The sequence below is a fragment of the Amblyraja radiata genome, unplaced genomic scaffold (genome assembly GCF_010909765.2).
Source record: "Amblyraja radiata isolate CabotCenter1 unplaced genomic scaffold, sAmbRad1.1.pri scaffold_397_ctg1, whole genome shotgun sequence".
NCBI lineage: Eukaryota > Metazoa > Chordata > Chondrichthyes > Rajiformes > Rajidae > Amblyraja > Amblyraja radiata.
Window position 1 is genome coordinate 1 of NW_022630519.1, and position 18,252 is coordinate 18,252.

Sequence of the window (18,252 nt, forward strand, 5' to 3'; positions counted from 1 at the left end):
CATGGCCGAGTCAGTCAACGAATTGCCGTGGGGAATTTGTCCCTTATTTTGACCTCTTGTCCCTTATTTGGGAGTGAGAAAGTTGGCAGCCCTAGTCTCTCTATGTGTCCCTCTCTGGGGGACATCACTACACTGCCCGGAGTTTCACAGGGGGATATCTGTACACTGACCGGTGTCTCTCCGTCCCCCTCCCCTCCCCTCACTCACGTCACAGCCGCGGATGGAGTCCATGGCGAGCAGGTCATGTCCGTGACGGAGCTGGAAGTCGACCATGTCGGCGGCAGTGTGCAGCTGCAGCCGCTGTCTCCCCTGGTCGGTGCCGCATTCTCCCGCCAGCTCCCGCAGCAGCAGGCCGTAGCTGATCATGCGCTGGACGGGCTTGAGCAGGTGAGCGGCCAGGTCGGTGCGGTCTCGCAGTAACAGCTGCCGCCTCTGGGGGGAGGTAGAGAGTCAGGGACGCTGGAAGTCAGGCCCTCCATCCCCTCAACCCACCGCACAGAAACTGGCCCTTCGGCCCAGCGCACAGAAACTGGCCCTTCGGCCCAGCGCACAGAAACTGGCCCTTCGGCCCACCGCACAGAAACTGGCCCTTCGGCCCAGCGCACAGAAACTGGCCCTTCGGCCCACCGCACAGAAACTGGCCCTTCAACCCACCGCACAGAAACTGGCCCTTCGGCCCACCGCACAGAAACTGGCCCTTTGACCCAGCGCACAGAAACTGGCCCTTTGACCCAGCGCACAGAAACTGGCCCTTCGGCCCACCGCACAGAAACTGGCCCTTTGACCCACCGCACAGAAACTGGCCCTTTGACCCACCGCACAGAAACTGGCCCTTCGGCCCACCGCACAGAAACTGGCCCTTCGACCCACCGCACGGAAACTGGCCCTTCGGCCCACCGCACAGAAACTGGCCCTTCAGCCCACCGCACAGAAACTGGCCCTTCGGCCCACTGTACAGGGTTCGATCCCAACTATGGATGCTCGTCTGCAAGTACTTTGTACGTTCTCCCCGTGACCTGCGTGGGTTTGCCCCGGGATAGAAACATAGAAAATAGGTGCAGGAGGAGGCCATTCAGCCCTTCGAGCCAGCACCGCCATTCATTGTGATCATGGCTGATCGTCCCCTATCAATAACCCATGCCTGCTTTCTCCCCATATCCCTTGACTCCACTAGCCCCTAGAGCTCTATCTAACTCTCTCTTAAATCCATCCAGTGACTTGGCCTCCACTGCCCTCTGTGGCAGGGAATTCCATAAATTCACAACACTCTGGGTGAAGAAGTTTTTTCTCACCTCAGTCTTAAATGACCTCCCCTTTATTCTAAGACTGGTTCTGGAAGACTGTGACCCCTGGATCTCCGGTTTCCTCCCACACTCTAAAGACGTACAGGTTTGTAGGTTAATTGGCTTGGTGTCAATGTAAATTGTCCCTAGTGTGTGTAGGATAGTGTTAGTGTGTGGCGCGGACTAGGTGGGCCGAAGGGCCTGTTTCCGCGCTGTATCTCTAAACTAAACTAGAGCTAATCTATCAATCTCTGTGGCAATGAATTCCACAGATTCACCACCCTCTGACTAAAGAAATTCCTCCTCATCTCCTTTCTAAAGATACATCCTTTCATTCTGAGACTAGTGGAAACATCCTCTCCACATCCACTCTACCCAAGCCTTTCACTATTCAGTGTGTATCAATGAGGTCTCCCTTCATCCTCAACTCCAGCGAGTACAGGCCCAGTGTTCCTCATATGTTAACCCTATCATCCCTGGGATAGAAACATAGAAAATAGGTGTAGGAGTAGGCCATTCAGCCCTTCCAGCCTGCACCACCATTCAATATGATCATGGCTGATCATCCAACTCAGTATCCTGTACCTGCCTTCTCTCCATACCCCCTGATCCATTTAGCCACAAGGGCCACATCTAACTCCCTCTTAAATATAGCCAATGAACTGGCCTCAACAGCCCTCTGTGGCAGAGAATCCCACAGATTCACCACTCTCTGTGTGAAAAAGGTTTTTCTCATCTCGGTCCTAAAAGTCTTCCCCCTTATCCTTAAACTGTGACCCCTTGTTCTGGACTTCGCCAACATCGGGAACAATCTTCCTGCATCTAGCCTGTCCAACCCCTTAAGTGCTTTGTAAGTTTGTATAAGATTCCCCCTCAATCTTCTAAATTCTAGTGAGTACAAGCCGAGTCTATCCAGTCTTTCTTCATAATAAAGTCCTGGCATCCCAGGAATCAGTCTGGTGAATCTTCTCTGCACTCCCTCTATGGCAAGAATGTCTTTCCTCAGATTAGGAGACCAAAACTGTACGCAATACACCAGGTGTGGTCTCACCAAGACCCTGTACAACTGCAGTAGATACCAACACCACAACGCTGCTGTGTGTCGCAAGCCTCGCGACGGGGGGAGTTTGGAACTAACGCCTCAGTCGGTAGTTACAAGTGGGAACGGGTGAAGAGAAGATTTACGAGGATGTTGCCAGGACTCGAGGGGCCTGAGCTACAGGGAGAGGTTGAGCAGGCTGGGACTCTATTCCATGGAGGGCAGGAGGATGAGGAGTGATCTTATGGAGGTGTACAAAATCACGAGAGGAATAGATCGGGTAGACGCACAGTCTCTTGCCCAGAGCAGGGGAATTGAGGACTAGAGGACAAAGGTTCAAGGTGAAGGGGAAAAGATTTAATAGGAATCTGCGGGGTAACGTTTTCACACACAGGGTGGTGGATCAATGGAACGAGCTGCCGGAGGAGGTAGTTGAGGCTGGGCCTATCGCAATCTTTAAGAAACATTTGGACAGGTACATGGATAGGACGGGTTTAGAGGGATATGGACTAAAAGCAGGCAAGTGGGACTAATGTAGATGGGGCATGTTAGCCGGTGTGGGTAAGTTGGGTCTAAGGGCCTGTTTCCACACTGTATCACTCTGTCACACGAGAACTGGAGACATTAGTTATGGCTGAACACGTGCCTCATATGGCACTGACATCCTCCTCCCCTGGAATGTAGATGGGGCTTGTTGGCCGGTGTGGGAAAATTGGGCCGAAGGGCCTGTTTCCGCGCTGTGACTCTATGACTCATAGAGTCTGGGCTACAGGAGCACGGCTGTCCCCCCCACCCTTTTGGGAAACACCCCCGAGGGGAATGGGGGGGGGGGGGGGGGAAATCGGGCAGCGTTTCGTTACCTTGAAGAAGATGTTGCCGTGGGCGGCGAGCAGAGCGTCAGACTGCAGCTTGTTCTTCACATAGTGGGCGTAGAGGGAGAACTGCTCTCTCTGTGGGGACAGGGATAGATGGGGGTGAAGGGGGAGGGGGTGTGGGGAGGAGGAGGGGGTGAGGGAGAAGGAAGGGGAGGGAGGTGAGGAGTGGCGGAGGGGGGGGGGGGGGGGGGGGGGGGGGTTGGGATGAGGGGGGCGGGGGGAGGAATTGAGGGGGAGATGAGGTTGGGAGAGAAAACAAAGGGGAGACAAGTCACAATCAGCGGGAACAAGGTGATCTTCCTCTTGCGTCTGGTGTGCACAGCCTAACGTGCTCGACTTGATCTTTATTGTCATTTTCCTGAGTACTCACATACCCAGAGGAAACAAAAGAAGGTTGCTCAACCAGTGTCCATTCAGTGTGCAGTAAAAAAATAAATAGAAATAAAAATACATATATCATGAACAAATTAAACACTCTACTAAACATCAACAGGCGTTCCGATCAGCAGCGGCACGACGGTGGCTCTGCTGCAGTGTGTCCAGGTTGGTGGTTGGTGCGCGATACTTTGGCAGGGGGCAAAGTCCGTTTATCAGTCTTATAGCCTGCGGGAAGAAGCTGAGGAGCATCCTGCTGGTTTTGCAGCTAATGCTCCTGTACCTCTTCCCAGGTGGCAGGATGGAGAATATGTGATGCGATGGGTGGTAGGGGTCTTTGATGATGGAGATGGCTCTGCTGATACATCTCTTCCTGTATATGTCCAGCAGGAAAGGGAGTGGAGCACCAATAATCCTGCTGGCGGTCTTCACAAGTTGGTGCCGTTCGTACGCCTTGCAGCTCCCGAACCAGGAAGCTTATTTGATTGTGTGCGCCAGGTTGATTGCATTCGTTGAAACAGGGCGGACCAGGTGAAGGTTACAATCTCCCATCCCAACAACATCTCAGAGAGGAGACCGGGGACTTCAGCCGCTTGAGGAGAAGAATCTTCCCTGCCCTCCCGGGAAGGGAAGACCTCTCCGTCTTCACAGGGAGACGGCCCCCACCCAGTTCTGGACCCCCCCCTCAGCTTCACGGAACGCCCCCCTTCCAGATCTCCCGCATCTCAGTAACATCTGGTTCCCCTAAACCCAGCCCCGGCCTGCCCAGCCAACCCTTCTATTTCAGTTCAGTTTAGTTCATTGTCACGTGTACCGAGGTACAGTGAAAACCTTTGCTAACCAGTCAGCAGAAAGACAATACATGATTACAATCGAGCCAACCAGTGTACAGATACAGGATAAGGGAATAACGTTTAGTGCAAGGTAAAGCCAGCAAAGACCGATCAAAGATAGTCCGAGGGTCACCAATGAGGTAGATAGTAGCTCAGGACTACTCTATAGTTGTTGGTAGGATGGTTCAGTTGCCTGAGAACAGCTGGGAAGAAACTGTCCCTGAATCTGGAGGTGTGCGTTTTCACACTTCTGTACCTTTTGCCCGATGGGAGAGGGAAGAAGAGGGAGTGGCCAGGGGTGCGACTGGCCCTTGATGATGCTGCTGGCCTTGCCGAGGCAGCGTGAGGTGTAAATGGAGTCAATGGAAGGGAGGTTGGATTGTGTGATGGTCTCGGCTGCGTCCACAATTCGCTGCAATTTCTTGCGGGCTTTGCCTAACACTAAATGTTATTCCCTTAAACTGTATCTGTACACTGCGAATGGCTCGATCGTGATCATGTGTTGTCTTTCCACTAACTGGTTCACACGAAACAAAAGCTTTTCACTGTACCTCGGTACACGCGACAATAAACTAATCGAACTAACTAACAGTGTAGTTCCTCCTGCGATCCGGAGAACAACATCGCCTGGGGCCCGAACCTCAGTCCCCACCTGGGGAGGGGAGGGGAGGGGAGTGGCCTGAATGGGCGAGGAGTGGAAGGGGGGGGAGGGGGAGGAGAGAGTACTGGGAGTGGAGGGGGGGGTGGGGGGGGGGGGAGGGAACGGGAGGGGGGGGGGGGGAAGAGTATGGAAGTGGAGGGGATGGGAGGGGAGTGGTGGGAATGGGTGACGAGTGGAAGGGGGGGGAGAGGATGGGAGGGGAGGGGAGGGTGGGGTGGCTGGAAGGGAATGGTGAGGGGGGGGGGGAAGGGAAGAGTATGGAAGTGGAGGGGATGGGAGGGGGTGGTGGGAATGGGTGACGAGTGGAAGGGGGGGGGAGAGGGACACACGGGAGGGGAGGGGAGGGTGGGGGGTGGCGGGAATAGGTGAGGGGGGGGGGGGAGGAAGAAAGAAGAGTATGGAAGGGGAGGAGGCGGGGAGAGGAGTGGTGGAATGGGTGAGGAGTGAAGGGGGGGAGAGGATGGGAGGGGGGGAGAGGGGGAGTGGCGGGAATGGGTGAGGAGTGGAAGGGGGGGGAAAGGATGGGAGGGGAGTGGAGGGGGAGTGGCGGGAATGGGTGAGGAGTGGAAGGGGGGGAAAGGATGGGAGTGGCGGGGGAGTGGCGGGAATGGGTGAGGAGTGGAAGGGGGGGAAAGGATGGGAGGGTAGTGGAGGGGGTGTGGCGGGAATGGGTGAGGAGTGGAAGGGGAGAAAGGATGGGAGTGGAGGGGGAGTGGCGGGAATGGGTGAGGAGTGGAGAGGATGGGAGGGGGAGTGGTGTGAATGGGTGAGGAGTGGAAGGGGGGGGGGAGAGGATGGGAGGGGAGTGGAGGGAATGGGTGAGGGGGGGGGAGGATGGGAGTGGCGGGGAGGGCTGCCTGACCCGGGGGGGGGGGGCCGCTACGTACGTGAGCGAGGAAGCGCTCGCCGAGGCGCAGTGGGCAGGCTGCGCTCGCCTCCAGCGCTGGCAGGAGGCGCTCTCTGTGGAAGTCCAGCAGCTTCTCCAGGTTGCCGAAGAGCGGGCCTTTCTTGCCCCGCAGCTCCGCTGGCACGTCGGGGCGATCCAGGTCCGGCACGTAGCTGCCCGTCACCAGCTCCAGCGAACTCACGTAATGCCGCTCTGCTGCCAGAGCCTGGGCCACCGCACGGCGCGGTCTGCTGCAGCACGGGGGGGGGGGGGGACAGAGGGAGTGAGGTAGGGGGAGGGAGAGATAGAGGGTGGGATGGGTCCAAGCAGAGAGCAGGTTAGTGGTGTTGACAAGCAATGTAACTTCCCCTCCCAGTCCCACACTGATCTTTCTGTCCTGGGCCTCCTCCATTGTCAGTGAGGCCAAACGCAAATTGGAGGAACAGCACAAATCGAGGGGATCTGTCGCAGTCGCTGCCTCAAAAAGGCTGACAGTATCATCAAGGACCCACACCATCCTGGCCACACCCTCATCTCCCCTTACCTTTAGGTAGGAGGTACACGAGCCTGAAGACTGCAACAACCAGGTTCAGGAATAGCTACTTCCCCACAGCCATCAGGCTATTAAACCTGGCTCGGACAAAACTCTGAACATTAATAGCCCATTATCTGTTATTTGCACTTAATCAGTTTATTTATTCATGTGTGTATTTACGTATATAATGGTATGTGGACACACTGATCTGTTTTGTAGTCGGGAAGGGAGTGAAGGGGAGAGAGGGATAGAAGGGGAAAGGGAGGGAGAGGAGGGAAAGAGTGAGGTGGGGAAAGGTAGGGAAAGAGAGGAGGGGAGGAGAATGTATTGTATGTAAGTTTTAAACCATGCATTGTCTTTCTGCTGACTGGACAGCAGGCTCTTCACTGTACCTCGGTACAGGTGACACTAGATTAAACTGAGCGGCCACCTACCTGCCCTTGGTGGGAGCTGTACCTCGGGCGAGTCTCCCCAGGGTGCCTGTGCCAGTCGCTCTGCCCTGCGGCCCAGCATCACGTGCTCACGGGGGGAGCAGGTCCGATCCACCAGCTGGCTGCTGCTCACCTCCAGGCCCCGGATCAGGACCCCCGGCCCTGCGGCCCCACCGGGCCCCAGTTCAAAGCTCTGCGCCTTCTTCAGCGGCGGCGGCGGCAGCACCCCACGGTGTGTCGGGAAGGGGGGGTGGGGGGGGGGCAGGGGGCTCGAACGTCCGGGGTGGAGGTGGAGGAGGGGCGAGGGGGCGAGGGGCTGCCGCTGAGCGACCAGGCGCTGAGCCAGGAGGGGCCGGTGGGGCGGGGGCTCCGGCGCTGGGGGCAGGGGGTCCGGCTGCCACCCAGGCAGGAGGCAGCACCCTCGGGAGCCCAGCGGTGGCCCGGGTGAGGAGGGCCGGGCGCTCGGGGCCAGCCCTCCGGACCCCCCGTCTCGGGGACCACGGGCCGTGGGCGGGCCTGTCCCTGCGGGCAGGGCGGGGAGGGGCGCCTGTTGTCTGGAGATATGCGGTCTCCCGGGGACAGGCGAGGGAGCGGGGACAAGCCCACCGTGGACAGAGACTGGAGGCTCCCCCGAGACCAGCTGTCATCCTGCAGAGGGGGGAAGAGGGAATAGAGGGAGAGAGAGGAGAGGAAGAGAGTGAGTGTGTAATTTTGTGTCTGTAGGTGTGTCAGTATGAGTGTGCGTCTGTGTGTGGCAGTGTGAGCGTGTGTGTGTATATTTGTGTGTTTTGTGACACTGGGTGCGTCTGTGTGTTTGTGAGTGTGTGTGTCTATATTTCTGTGTGTGTCTGTGTGCGTGTGTGTTTGTGACCTTTGTGTGTGTATCTGTATTTCTGTGCATGTGTGTCTGTATTAGACACAAAGTAACATTAGCAAATTTGCAGATGACACAAAGCTGGGTGGCAGTGTGAACTGTGAGGAGGATGCTATGAGGATGCAGGGTGACTTGGACAGGTTGAGTGAGTGGGCAGATGCATGGCAGATGCAGTTTAATGCGGATAAGTGTGAGGTTATCCACTTTGGTGGCAAAAACAGGAGGGCAGATTACTATCTAAAAGTTGGGAAAAGGGGAAGTACAACGGGATCTGGGGGTCCTTGTTCATCAGTCAATGAAAGTAAGCATGCAGGTACAGCAGGCAGTGAAGTAAGCGAATGGCATGTTGGCCTTTATAACAAGGAGAGTTGAGTATAGGAGCAAAGAGTTGTACACGGCCCTAGTGCGACCACACCTGGAGTATTGTGTGCGGTTTTGGTCCCCTAATTTGAGGAAAGACATTCTTGCTATTGAGGGAGTGCAGCGTAGATTCACCAGGTCATATGCTGAGAAAATGGAGCGGCTGGGCTTGTATACTCTGAAATTTAGGACGAGAGGGGATCTTATTGAAACATGTAAGGTTATTAAGGGTTTGGACATGCTAGAAGCAGGAAACATGTTCCTGATGTTGGGGGAGTCCAGAACCAGGGGCCACATTTTAAGAATAAGGGGTAAGCCATTTAGAACGGAGATGAGGAAACACTTTTTCTCACAGAGAGTTGTGAGTCTGTGGAATTCTCTGCCTCAGAGGGCGGTGGAGGCCGGTTCTCTGGATGCTTTCAAGAGAGAGCTAGATAGGGCTCTTAAAGATAGCGGAGTCAGGGGATATGGGGAGAAGGCAGGAACGGGGTACTGATTGTGGATGATCAGCCATGATCACATTGAATGGCGGTGCTGGCTCGAAGGGCCGAACGGCCTACTCCTGCACCTATGGTCTATCGTGTGTGTGTGTGTGTGTGTGTGTGTGTGTGTCTGTGTCTGTGTGTGTGTGTGTGTGTGTGTGTGTGTGTGTCTGCGCGCGCGTGTCAGTGCATGTGTATTTTTGAGTGTGTGTGCAGTTCAGGATGTGTCGGTGTATTGGTCAAGAGTTTCGCTGTAACAGCCGTGAAGCAGTCAGTGTAGTGGTCAGTGTATTGACCGGTCAGTGTACTGGTGCCCCCCCTGGTTGACCGGCAGGCTGGGTCTCACCGTCTGGAGATGCTGGTGCAGCCGGATGGTGTGGTCGACGTGGAGTCGCTGCTGGTCGAGGCGCTGGCTGAAGCGGGCCAGTCCCGCTCCGTACCCCCTCAGCTGGTCAGCGTAGGGCCGCAGGCGGGGAGAGACTCCCACGTCCCAGCCGGACATTCCCTGAAGGAGTCGCTGGGCCCTCTGGCTGCGCTCCTGGCCGGAGAAACAGACGGGTCAGGGGCGTAGGGACACGCTGCGCCGGACGGAGCAGAGGAGGCCGCTCGGCCCTCGCCCCCCCCCTGCTCTCCCACCGCAAACCCCACATTCCCGTCCACTCCCGGTGACCTCTCGCCCCCCCTCCCTCGACCTCACCCACAATCCCAGACTCGATCCCACCGCCCTTAGTGGGGGAAGAGTCCCAAAGACCCGCCCATCCAAAATACACTCCCCTCATCTCCGTCGTAAAGACCCCCAAACCTTTCCCCTAACTCATGCCCGGAGACTGGGGGTGGCACAGTGGTAGAGTTGCTGCCTTACAGCGTCAGACACCCAGGTTCGATTCTGACTATAGGTGCTGTATGTATGGGGTTTGCATTTTCTCCTTGTGACGTTTGTAGATTCTCCCTGAAGTAGGGTCTCGACCCGAAACGTCGCCTATTCCTTCTCTCCATAGATGCTGCCTCACCCGCTGAGTTTCTCCAGCATTTTGTGTCTCCCTGGAAAGATAGATCGGCCATGATCGAATGGCGGAAGGGACGTGACGGAACCTCGTCCGTCTCTCCACGAGATCACGGCCGATCTTCCTCCCTGTTCCATTTTCCAGCACCGTTCCGTCTCCTTACAGCTCAGGTGGAAAGTTAGACGCGCAGCCTCCAACTCCCGCTGTAGGTTAATTGGCTTGTATTAAAAAAATTACCCTTTGGTGTGTAGGCCCGGACAACGTAGAACTGCCGTTGGCGGGGATCGAAGGTCGGCATGGATCTGATGGGCCGAAGGGCCTGTTTCCGTGCTGCATCTTTAGGCTTTGGTGATGCAGGACGGAAACAGGCCCCTTGGCCCACCGAGTCGCAGCCGACCACATTGTGCACAGTTTTACCAACGCCAGTTAATCCACAAACCCACACGTCCTTGGAGTGTGGGAGGAAACCAGAGCACCCGCAGAAAACCCACGCTGTCACAGGGAGAACTTACAAACTCCGTACAGACAGCACCCGTAGTCAAGATCGAACCCGGGTCCCTGGTGGTGTGAGGCAGCAACTCTACCGCTCCGCCACCGTGCCGGCCTTCTAAATTAAACTAAATTAAATCTTGTACAGCTACAGTTCTTTAACTATCCTTATCCCTTTATCATGGATCCGCCTGCACACTTTAAAGGGCTCAATTGCAATCACGTGTTGTCTTTCCGCTGACTGGTTAGCACGCAACACAAGCTTTTCACTGTACCTCGGTACACGTGACAGTAAACTAAACTATATCTTTACAGCTGTAACGTGACGTCTCAACTCTTGTACATAAGCAGGGCTAGTGAATATGTTTCCACTAGTGGGAGAGTCTAGGACCAGAGGTCGCAGCCTCAGAATTAAAGGACGTTCCTTTAAGAAGATGAGGAGGAATTTCTTCAGTCAGAGGGTGGTGAATCTGTGGAATTCTTTGCCACAGACGGCTGTGGAGGTCAGGTCAATGGATATTTTTAAGTCGGAGATAGATAGATTCTTGATTAGTACGGGTGTCATGGGCATATGGGGAGAAGGCAGGAGAATGGGGATGAGTGGGAGAGATAGATCAGCCATGATTGAATGGCAGAGTAGACTTGATGGGCTGAATGGCCTAATTATGCTCCTATCACTTATGAGGACGGACAGCCTGTGATGGCCACACCACGTGAAGGAGCGCCTAGGAAGGAACAGCAGACTCTGGTTTAGAAACATACATAGAAAATAAGTGCAGGAGGAGGCCATTCAGCCCTTCGAGCCAGCACTGCCATTCATTGTGATCATGGCTGATCGTCCCCAATCAATAACCCGTGCCTACCTTCTCCCCATATCCCTTGATTCCACTAGCCCCTAGAGCTCTATCTAACTCTCTCTTAAATCCATAAATCATCCTTTAAATTGAAGATAGGCACAAAAAGCTGGAGTAACTCCACGGAACAGGCAGCATCTCTGGATAGAAGGAATGGGTGACGTTTCAGGTCGAGACATCTGAAGAAGGGTCTCAACCCGAAACGTCATCCATTCCTTCTCTCCAGACATGCTGCCTGTCTAGTTCAGTTTAGTTTAGAGATACAGCGTGGAAACAGGCCCTTCAGCCCACCGGGTCCGCGCCGACCAGCGATCCCCGCACATTAACACTGTCCTTCACACACTAGGGACAATTTACACATACGCCAAGCCAATTAACCTACATACCTGTACTCCTTTTTTTTTTCTTTTTTTTTTTCAATCCTTGTCAAGGATACATTCAACCCCCCTCGGTGCCCAGCGGTCGCGGAACTCCCTCAGGGTGCCCGTAGACAGGGCGTATTCCCTTTCCATCCGCACCCGGGCACGGACGTATCCCCGGAAAAGGGGCAGGCAGCTGGCTCGGGTAGAGCCCTCCACCGTCTGGCGCCGTGACTCGCGGATGGCCAGCTTGGCCAGGCCCAGGAGCAACCCAACCAGGACATCTTCAGCTCTACCCTCTCCCCTACGCACAGGGTGTCCAAAGATGAGGATGGTGGGTGAAAAATGCAGCCAGAATGCAAGGAGCAGCCCCTTTAGATATTCAAACAGTCCATGTACACGTGGTACACAGACTCTTCCAGCCCGCAAACGTGGCAGGCGGCTGGCGAGTCTGTGAACCTCGAGAGAAACAGGTTGCAGGGAACACCTCGGTGCAATACCCTCCACCCCAGGTCCCCAATGTAGAGGGGGAGAATCCCTGCGTAGAGGGACCCCCACCGGGGGCCATACCTGTACTCCTTGGGAGTGTGGGAGGAAACCGAAGATCTTGGAGAAAACCCACGCAGGTCACGGGGGAGAACATACAAACTCGGCACAGACAGCACCCGTAGTTGGGATTGAACCTGGGTCTCCGGTGCTACAAGCGCTGTAAGGCAGCAATTCTACCACTGCCCCACCGTGCTGCCCTCTAACGCGAATGCAGTCCCCCACTACCACAAATGTTGCCGTTGAGTACCCCGCATTTGGGAACATCGCCGGCGTCACCACACCCGAAGTGCAATGGGATAGCCTGGTCCTGGGAGATCGGCCATCATGACCGCCGACTGTCCCCCCCGCCAGGTAAGTCCCGCTGAGTTACTCCAGCTTGTTGTGCGAATCCACGTGAAGGAGCAGCGATCGGCGATTCCGGGGCTGCTGGGGGGGGGGGTTAAACCCCTGTCCCACGGTACGAGTTCATTCCAAGAGCTCTCCCGAGTTTTCCCTGCTTCGAACTCGGAGATTTACGGTAATGGCCGCTCGTCGGTACTCGGGGCTCTCGTGGACATTTTTCAACATGTTGAGAAATCTTCACGAGCCTTCCCGTGCTTGCCTGCCGTTAGCGAGCCTTCCCGAGTACCTGCCGTTAGCGTTACGAGCCGCTAAGAGACGTCCCCGAGCTCCGACGTACCCGCTACGTCCATTCTCCGTGTTTACCGCGAGTTTGATTTTTTTTTAAACTCAGGAGAACTCTTGGAATGAACTCACACTGTGGGACAGGGCTATTATGTGAATAATGCCACGTTTTCCCACTGACCCTGGAATGAACCGCTCAGCCGAATCTGGTCAGCGTCCCGCCCCGGCCGCTTACCAGCACGGTTTGGCTGAAGTCCCGGAACTCCTGCTGCCTCTGCCGGAGCGCCGGGAGAGAATCTTCCGTCTCCTCGCTCCTCTCCAGCCACGGGTGCCCCACGTCCCTCAGCCAGTCGCTCACCTGTGAGGGAGAGGGGGGGGGGGGGGGGGGGGGGAGAGGGAGGGTGTCAGAGTGTCCAGCCCCATGAGAGAGCGTCTGACTGCACACAGGATGGGTCCCAACGCAAAGATGCTCACAAAACTCTCTCACCCTCAGCCTCCTTCACTCCAGATAAAACAGTCCCAGCCTGTCCAGTCTCTCCTTAAAACTCAATCCCTCCGGCCCCAGTAACGAACAGTTCATAGCGAGAGGGTTTGAGTTTAGGAGCAAGGAGGTCCTACTGCAGTGTAAGGGGCCCTGGTGGGACCGCACCTGTAGTATTGTGTGCAGTTTTGTTCTCCTAATTTGAGGAGGGCATTCTTGCTGTTGAGGGAGTGCAGCGTAGGTTCACCAGGTTAATTCCCGGGATGGCGGGACTGACGTATGATGAAAGAATGGGTCGACTGGGCTTGTATACACTGGAATTTAGAAGGATGAGAAACATATAAAACTTATAGAAACATATCAAATTCTTAACGGATAGGACAGGGTAGATGTTCCTGATGTTGGGGGAGCCTGCGATGAAGTCTGAAGAAGGGTGCTGACCCGAGACCTCATCTCTCCATGTTCTCCACAGACACTGCCTGACCCGCTGAGTTATTTCAGCATTTTGTGTATTTTTTTTAATACAGAGGCTAGTTCACTTTGGACCCCGTGATGCCGGCCTTCTAGTCAAAGACAGCACACAAACCTCTGGAGGAACTCAGTGGGTCAGGCAGCATCTGTGGAGGGAATGGACAGGCGATGATTCGGGTCGGGCCCATCTTCAGTTCCTCCAGCACATGTCTCCATGTAGACAACATCTACTGAACTTCCCCGGCCATTCCTGGGAGGGCGGGACTGTCATATGCTGAGAGAATGGAGCGGCTGGGCTTGTACATTCTGGAGTTTCGAAGGATGAGAGGGAATCTTATTGAAACATATAAGATTATTAAGGGTTTGGACACGTTAGAGGCAGGAAACATGTTCCCGATGTTGGGGGAGTCCAGAACCTGGGGCCACAGTTTAAGAATAAGGGGTAAGCCATTTAGAACGGAGACGAGGAAACACTTTTTCTCACAGAGAGTGGTGAGTCTGTGGAATTCTCTGCCTCGGAGGGCGGTGGAGGCTGGTTCACTGGATACTTTCAATAGAGAGCTAGATAGGGCTCTTAAAGATAGAGGAGTCAGGGGATATGGGGAGAAGGCAGGAATGGGGTACTGATTGGGGATGATCAGCCATGATCACATTGAATGGCGGTGCTGGCTCAAAGGGCCGAATGGCCTCCTCCTGCACCTATTGTCTGTTGAACTGCCCTCGTCAATCTTCTTGGTCACCGTTTCAAAGTTGAATGATACTTTAATATGACATGTGACAAGTCACAGTGAGATGCTTTGTTTTGCCGACCATACACAAGTATGCAAAGAGTCACTACGTAAAGGGCGTTCAATGTCGACCCCAATAGCCCTCGTTGTTCGCTGCGCCCCCCCCTTCCCCATGCCGGGGGGGGGGTGCAGCGTTGTTCTCTATCCCTATTAAATCCTTGCCTTTACAAATGCATCTACATCCTATCTCCAGTATACGGCCCAAGTTTGCCCCCGTTGGTATTTCTGCCCAGGGAGAATGGTCTGGAACCTCCAGCATCGTTGAGAACAGTTCACCGACCGGTCGAGGTTTAACAGCCCGCGTTCCTGCCCTGGCCCCTACCTCTCGAAACTGGTCTTCAAACCACCAGAACTGCGCCAGGCTCTCCAGATCCTTCAGGCGCTGGTTGGACACCTGGACCAGGCGATGGACCTCCTCGTCCACCTGGTCGTAGAGGGCACAGGTTGTCTTCATGGCATCCCTGGCAATAATCCAGAACACCGATATCAGTCGTAGAGTCTCACAGTGCGGAAACAGGCCCTTTCGGCCCAACTTGCCCACGCCACCCAACATGTCCCATCTCCACTAGTCCCACCTGCCTGCGTTTGACCTATAATAATAATAATGGATGGGATTTATATAGCGCCTTTCTAATACTCAAGGCGCTTTACATCGCATTATTCATTCACTCCTCAGCCACACTCGGTGGTGGTAAGCTACTTCTGTAGCCACAGCTGCCCTGGGGCAGACCGACGGAAGCGTGGCTGCCAATCCGCGCCTATGGCCCCTCCGACCACCACCAATCACTCACACACATTCACACAGGCAAAGGTGGGTGAAGTGTCTTGCCCAAGGACACAACGACAGTATGCACTCCAAGCGGGATTCGAACCGGCTACCTTCCGGTCGCCAGCCGAACACTTAGCCCATTGTGCCATCTGTCGTCCCAGGTGACCTATGTCCCTTTAAACCTGTCCTATCCAGTCGGAGGAAGAGACCGTTCGGCCCATCGGCTCCACGCCAGCTCACGGGGAGTCACACTCCCTCCCCCCACCTCTCCTTATTTCCCTGTACGCTACAACTTATCCTTTCTCATAAAGACTGCAGAAAGTTGTAACCACTGCCCAGTCCATCATCGGCTCTGACCTCCCCACCATCGAAGGGATCTATCGCAGTCGCTGCCTCAAAAAGGCTGCCAACTTCATCAAGGACCCACACCGTCCTGGCCACACACTCATCTCTCCGCTGCCATCAGGTAGAAGGTACAGGAGCCTGAAATCTGCAACATCCAGGTTCAGGAACAGCTTCTTCCCCACAGCCATCAGCCTATTAAACTCGCCATCAAATTAACTCTGAACTATAACAGCCTATTGCACGTTACCTGTTTATTTATGTGTGTATATATGGTCTATGCTATTATAGACACACTGAACTGTTCTGTATTTATGCTTACAATACTCTGTTGTGCAAGGAAGAATTTCATTGTCCTATCTGGGATACATGACATTAAACTCTCTTGACTTGACATTCCCACCGACTGGTTCTGCCCGTGTCACATGCACCAGGATGGGGGGGGGGGGGATAATTCCCAGCGGCTGATTAACTGACGGGCCTACACACCTTTGGGATGTAGGAGGAAACAGGGGGAAACCTGCAGGGTTGCAGGGAGAATGTGCAAAGTACATACATATGTATGTGCACAAACAGACACACACTCACACACAAACAGACACAACCTCTCTCTCACATACACACACTCGTACACAGTCTCACACACACAATCTCTCTCTCTCTCTCTCTCACTCACACATCTTTAATCGGACTTTACTGGACGTTATCTTACATAGAAACATAGAAATTAGGTGCAGGAGTAGGCCATTCGGCCCTTCGAGCCTGCACCGCCATTCAATATGATCATGGCTGATCATCCAACTCAGTATCCCGTACCTGTCTTCTCTCCATACCCTCTGATCCCCTTAGCCACAAGGGCCACATCTAACTCCCTCTTAAATATAGCCAATGAACTGGCCTCGACTACCCTCTGTGGCAGGGAGTTCCAGAGATTCACCACTCTCTGTGTGAAAAAGGTTCTTCTGTCCAGAAAACAGGGGCCATAGTCTGAGAATAAAGGGGAGGCCATTTAAGACTGATGTGAGAAAAAACGTTTTCACCCAGAGAGTTGTGAATTTGTGGAATTCCCTGCCACAGTCCCTGCATCAGTCTGAAGAAGGGTTTCGGCCTGAAACGTTGCCTATTTCCTTCGCTCCATAGATGCTGCTGCACCCGCTGAGTTTCTCCAGCACTTGTGTCTACCTTCGATTTTCCAGCATCTGCAGTTCCTTCTTAAACACAATGTTGGCCGGTGTGGTCGAGTTGGGCCGAGTGGCCTGTTTCCACACTGTATCACTTCATGACTGGATGACACAAAGTGGTGAAGTAACTCAGCGGGTCGGGCTACTCCAGCGTTTTGTGCCCACATCTTTAATTGCTGATCGACCGGTATGATGAAGGGTTAATGGAACAAGACTGCTCGAAAACAACAGCAGAAAGAATGTGGCCGCTGCCAGCTGCCTGGGGCTGGGACCTGACCCCCCCCCCCCCCCCCCGCCCCTACGGATCACACGGATGGCATGGGACCGGAACACCGCTGTCCAGCGGCATGGCTTCAAAGGCAGTGAGCGGGGAGGAGGTGGGACCCCAACGCTGCCCAGCTGAAAGCCCGCCAGGACAGAGAGGGAGGGAGAGGTGGGCGGAATAATCGGCAGCATTGTGAGAGGAGCGCGAGCTCTCAAACAGGCAGGACAACGTGTGGAGAGAGGGAGAGGGAGATTGACACAGAGAGAGAGAGACAGAGAGGGAGAGACAGAGAGAGGGGGGGGGGGAGAGAGAGGCAGAGAGAGGGAGAGACAGACAGAGGGAGAGACAGAGAGAGGGGAGGAGAAACAGTCTCCAGAGTTCTAGTTTATTGTCACGTGTACCAAGAGACAGTAAAAAGCTTTTTGTTGCGATAGTCGCTGCCTCAGCTAACTCTTCCGGCAGCTCGTTCCATACACCCACAACCTTGCCCCTCATGTTCCTATTAAATCCTTTCCCCCTCAAAGATACGATGGGTGTTTGTCGGCACTGGGCCTGTACTCGCTGGAGTTTAGAAGGATGAGGGAGGGGGACCTAATTGAAGCTTACCAACTAGTGAAAGTGCTGGATAGAGTTTAGTTGAGTTTATTGTCACGTGTACCGAGGTACAGTGAAAAGCTTCTGTTGCATGCTAACCAGTCAGAGGGAAAGGCTGCACATGCTTACAATTGAGCCGTCCACTGTGTACAGATACAGGAAAAAGGGAATAACGTTTAGTGCAAGATATAGTCCATTAAAGTCTGATTAAAGATAGTCGAAGGGTCTCCAATGAGGTAGATGGTAGCTCAGGACCGGTCTCTAGCGCATAATAAAGTCCAGTAAAGTCCGATTAATGATAGTCCGAAGGTCGTCAATGAGGTCAATGGTAGTTCAGGACAGCTCTCCAGTTGTTGATAGGATGGTTCAGTTTGGTTTAGAGTTTGCCTGATCACAGCTGGAAAGAAACTGTCCCTGAATCTGGAGGTGTGCGTTGTCACACTTTGTACCTCTTGCCTGATGGGAGAGGGAAGAAGAGGGAGTGACCGGGGTGAGACTGGTCCATGGTTATGCTGCTGGCCTTGCCGAGGCAGCATGAAGTGCAGATGCAGTCTGTACTTTGGGGCCGCGCGGTGTCATAACGGTGGAGCCAGCGATCAGCGATCCCCGGACACTAGCACTTTCCCACACAATAGGGACAATTTACAATCTTTACTGATGGCAATTAACCTGCAAGCTTGTACGTCTTTGGACTGTGGGAGGAAACCGGAGCACTTGGATCGCTATACTACACGCTGCGGACAATTTATTTTACAGCTTACCAAAGCCAATTTATTTATTTAGCGAATGCAAAGTCCTTTAGCCAAGCAGTTGCCTCTTGATCCGCTGTATGAAGGGTGACAAGTCCT

The 18,252-nt window shown here is 54.3% G+C and overlaps 1 protein-coding gene and 1 non-coding gene across 2 annotated transcripts in view; both read right to left on the reverse strand.

Annotated features, from left to right (window-relative positions):
* Nucleotides 1-94: 94 nt before the first annotated feature.
* Nucleotides 95-18,252, reverse strand: part of LOC116969901 (mediator of DNA damage checkpoint protein 1-like) — a 55,902-nt gene continuing 37,744 nt past the window's right edge. The window contains exons 11-19 of the mRNA XM_033016658.1: nt 14,576-14,714; nt 12,749-12,871; nt 8,981-9,172; nt 7,156-7,566; nt 6,922-7,120; nt 6,520-6,526; nt 5,954-6,203; nt 3,183-3,272; nt 95-432 (exon numbers count right to left, since the gene is read on the reverse strand). Coding sequence (XP_032872549.1) covers nt 145-432; nt 3,183-3,272; nt 5,954-6,203; nt 6,520-6,526; nt 6,922-7,120; nt 7,156-7,566; nt 8,981-9,172; nt 12,749-12,871; nt 14,576-14,714 — 1,699 coding nt within the window. The 3' untranslated portion in view covers nt 95-144. The remainder of the gene's footprint in view (nt 433-3,182; nt 3,273-5,953; nt 6,204-6,519; nt 6,527-6,921; nt 7,121-7,155; nt 7,567-8,980; nt 9,173-12,748; nt 12,872-14,575; nt 14,715-18,252) is intronic.
* On the reverse strand, nt 12,091-12,248 carry LOC116969906. The gene has a single exon (XR_004410955.1). It is a non-coding gene; the product is annotated as a U1 spliceosomal RNA (small nuclear RNA).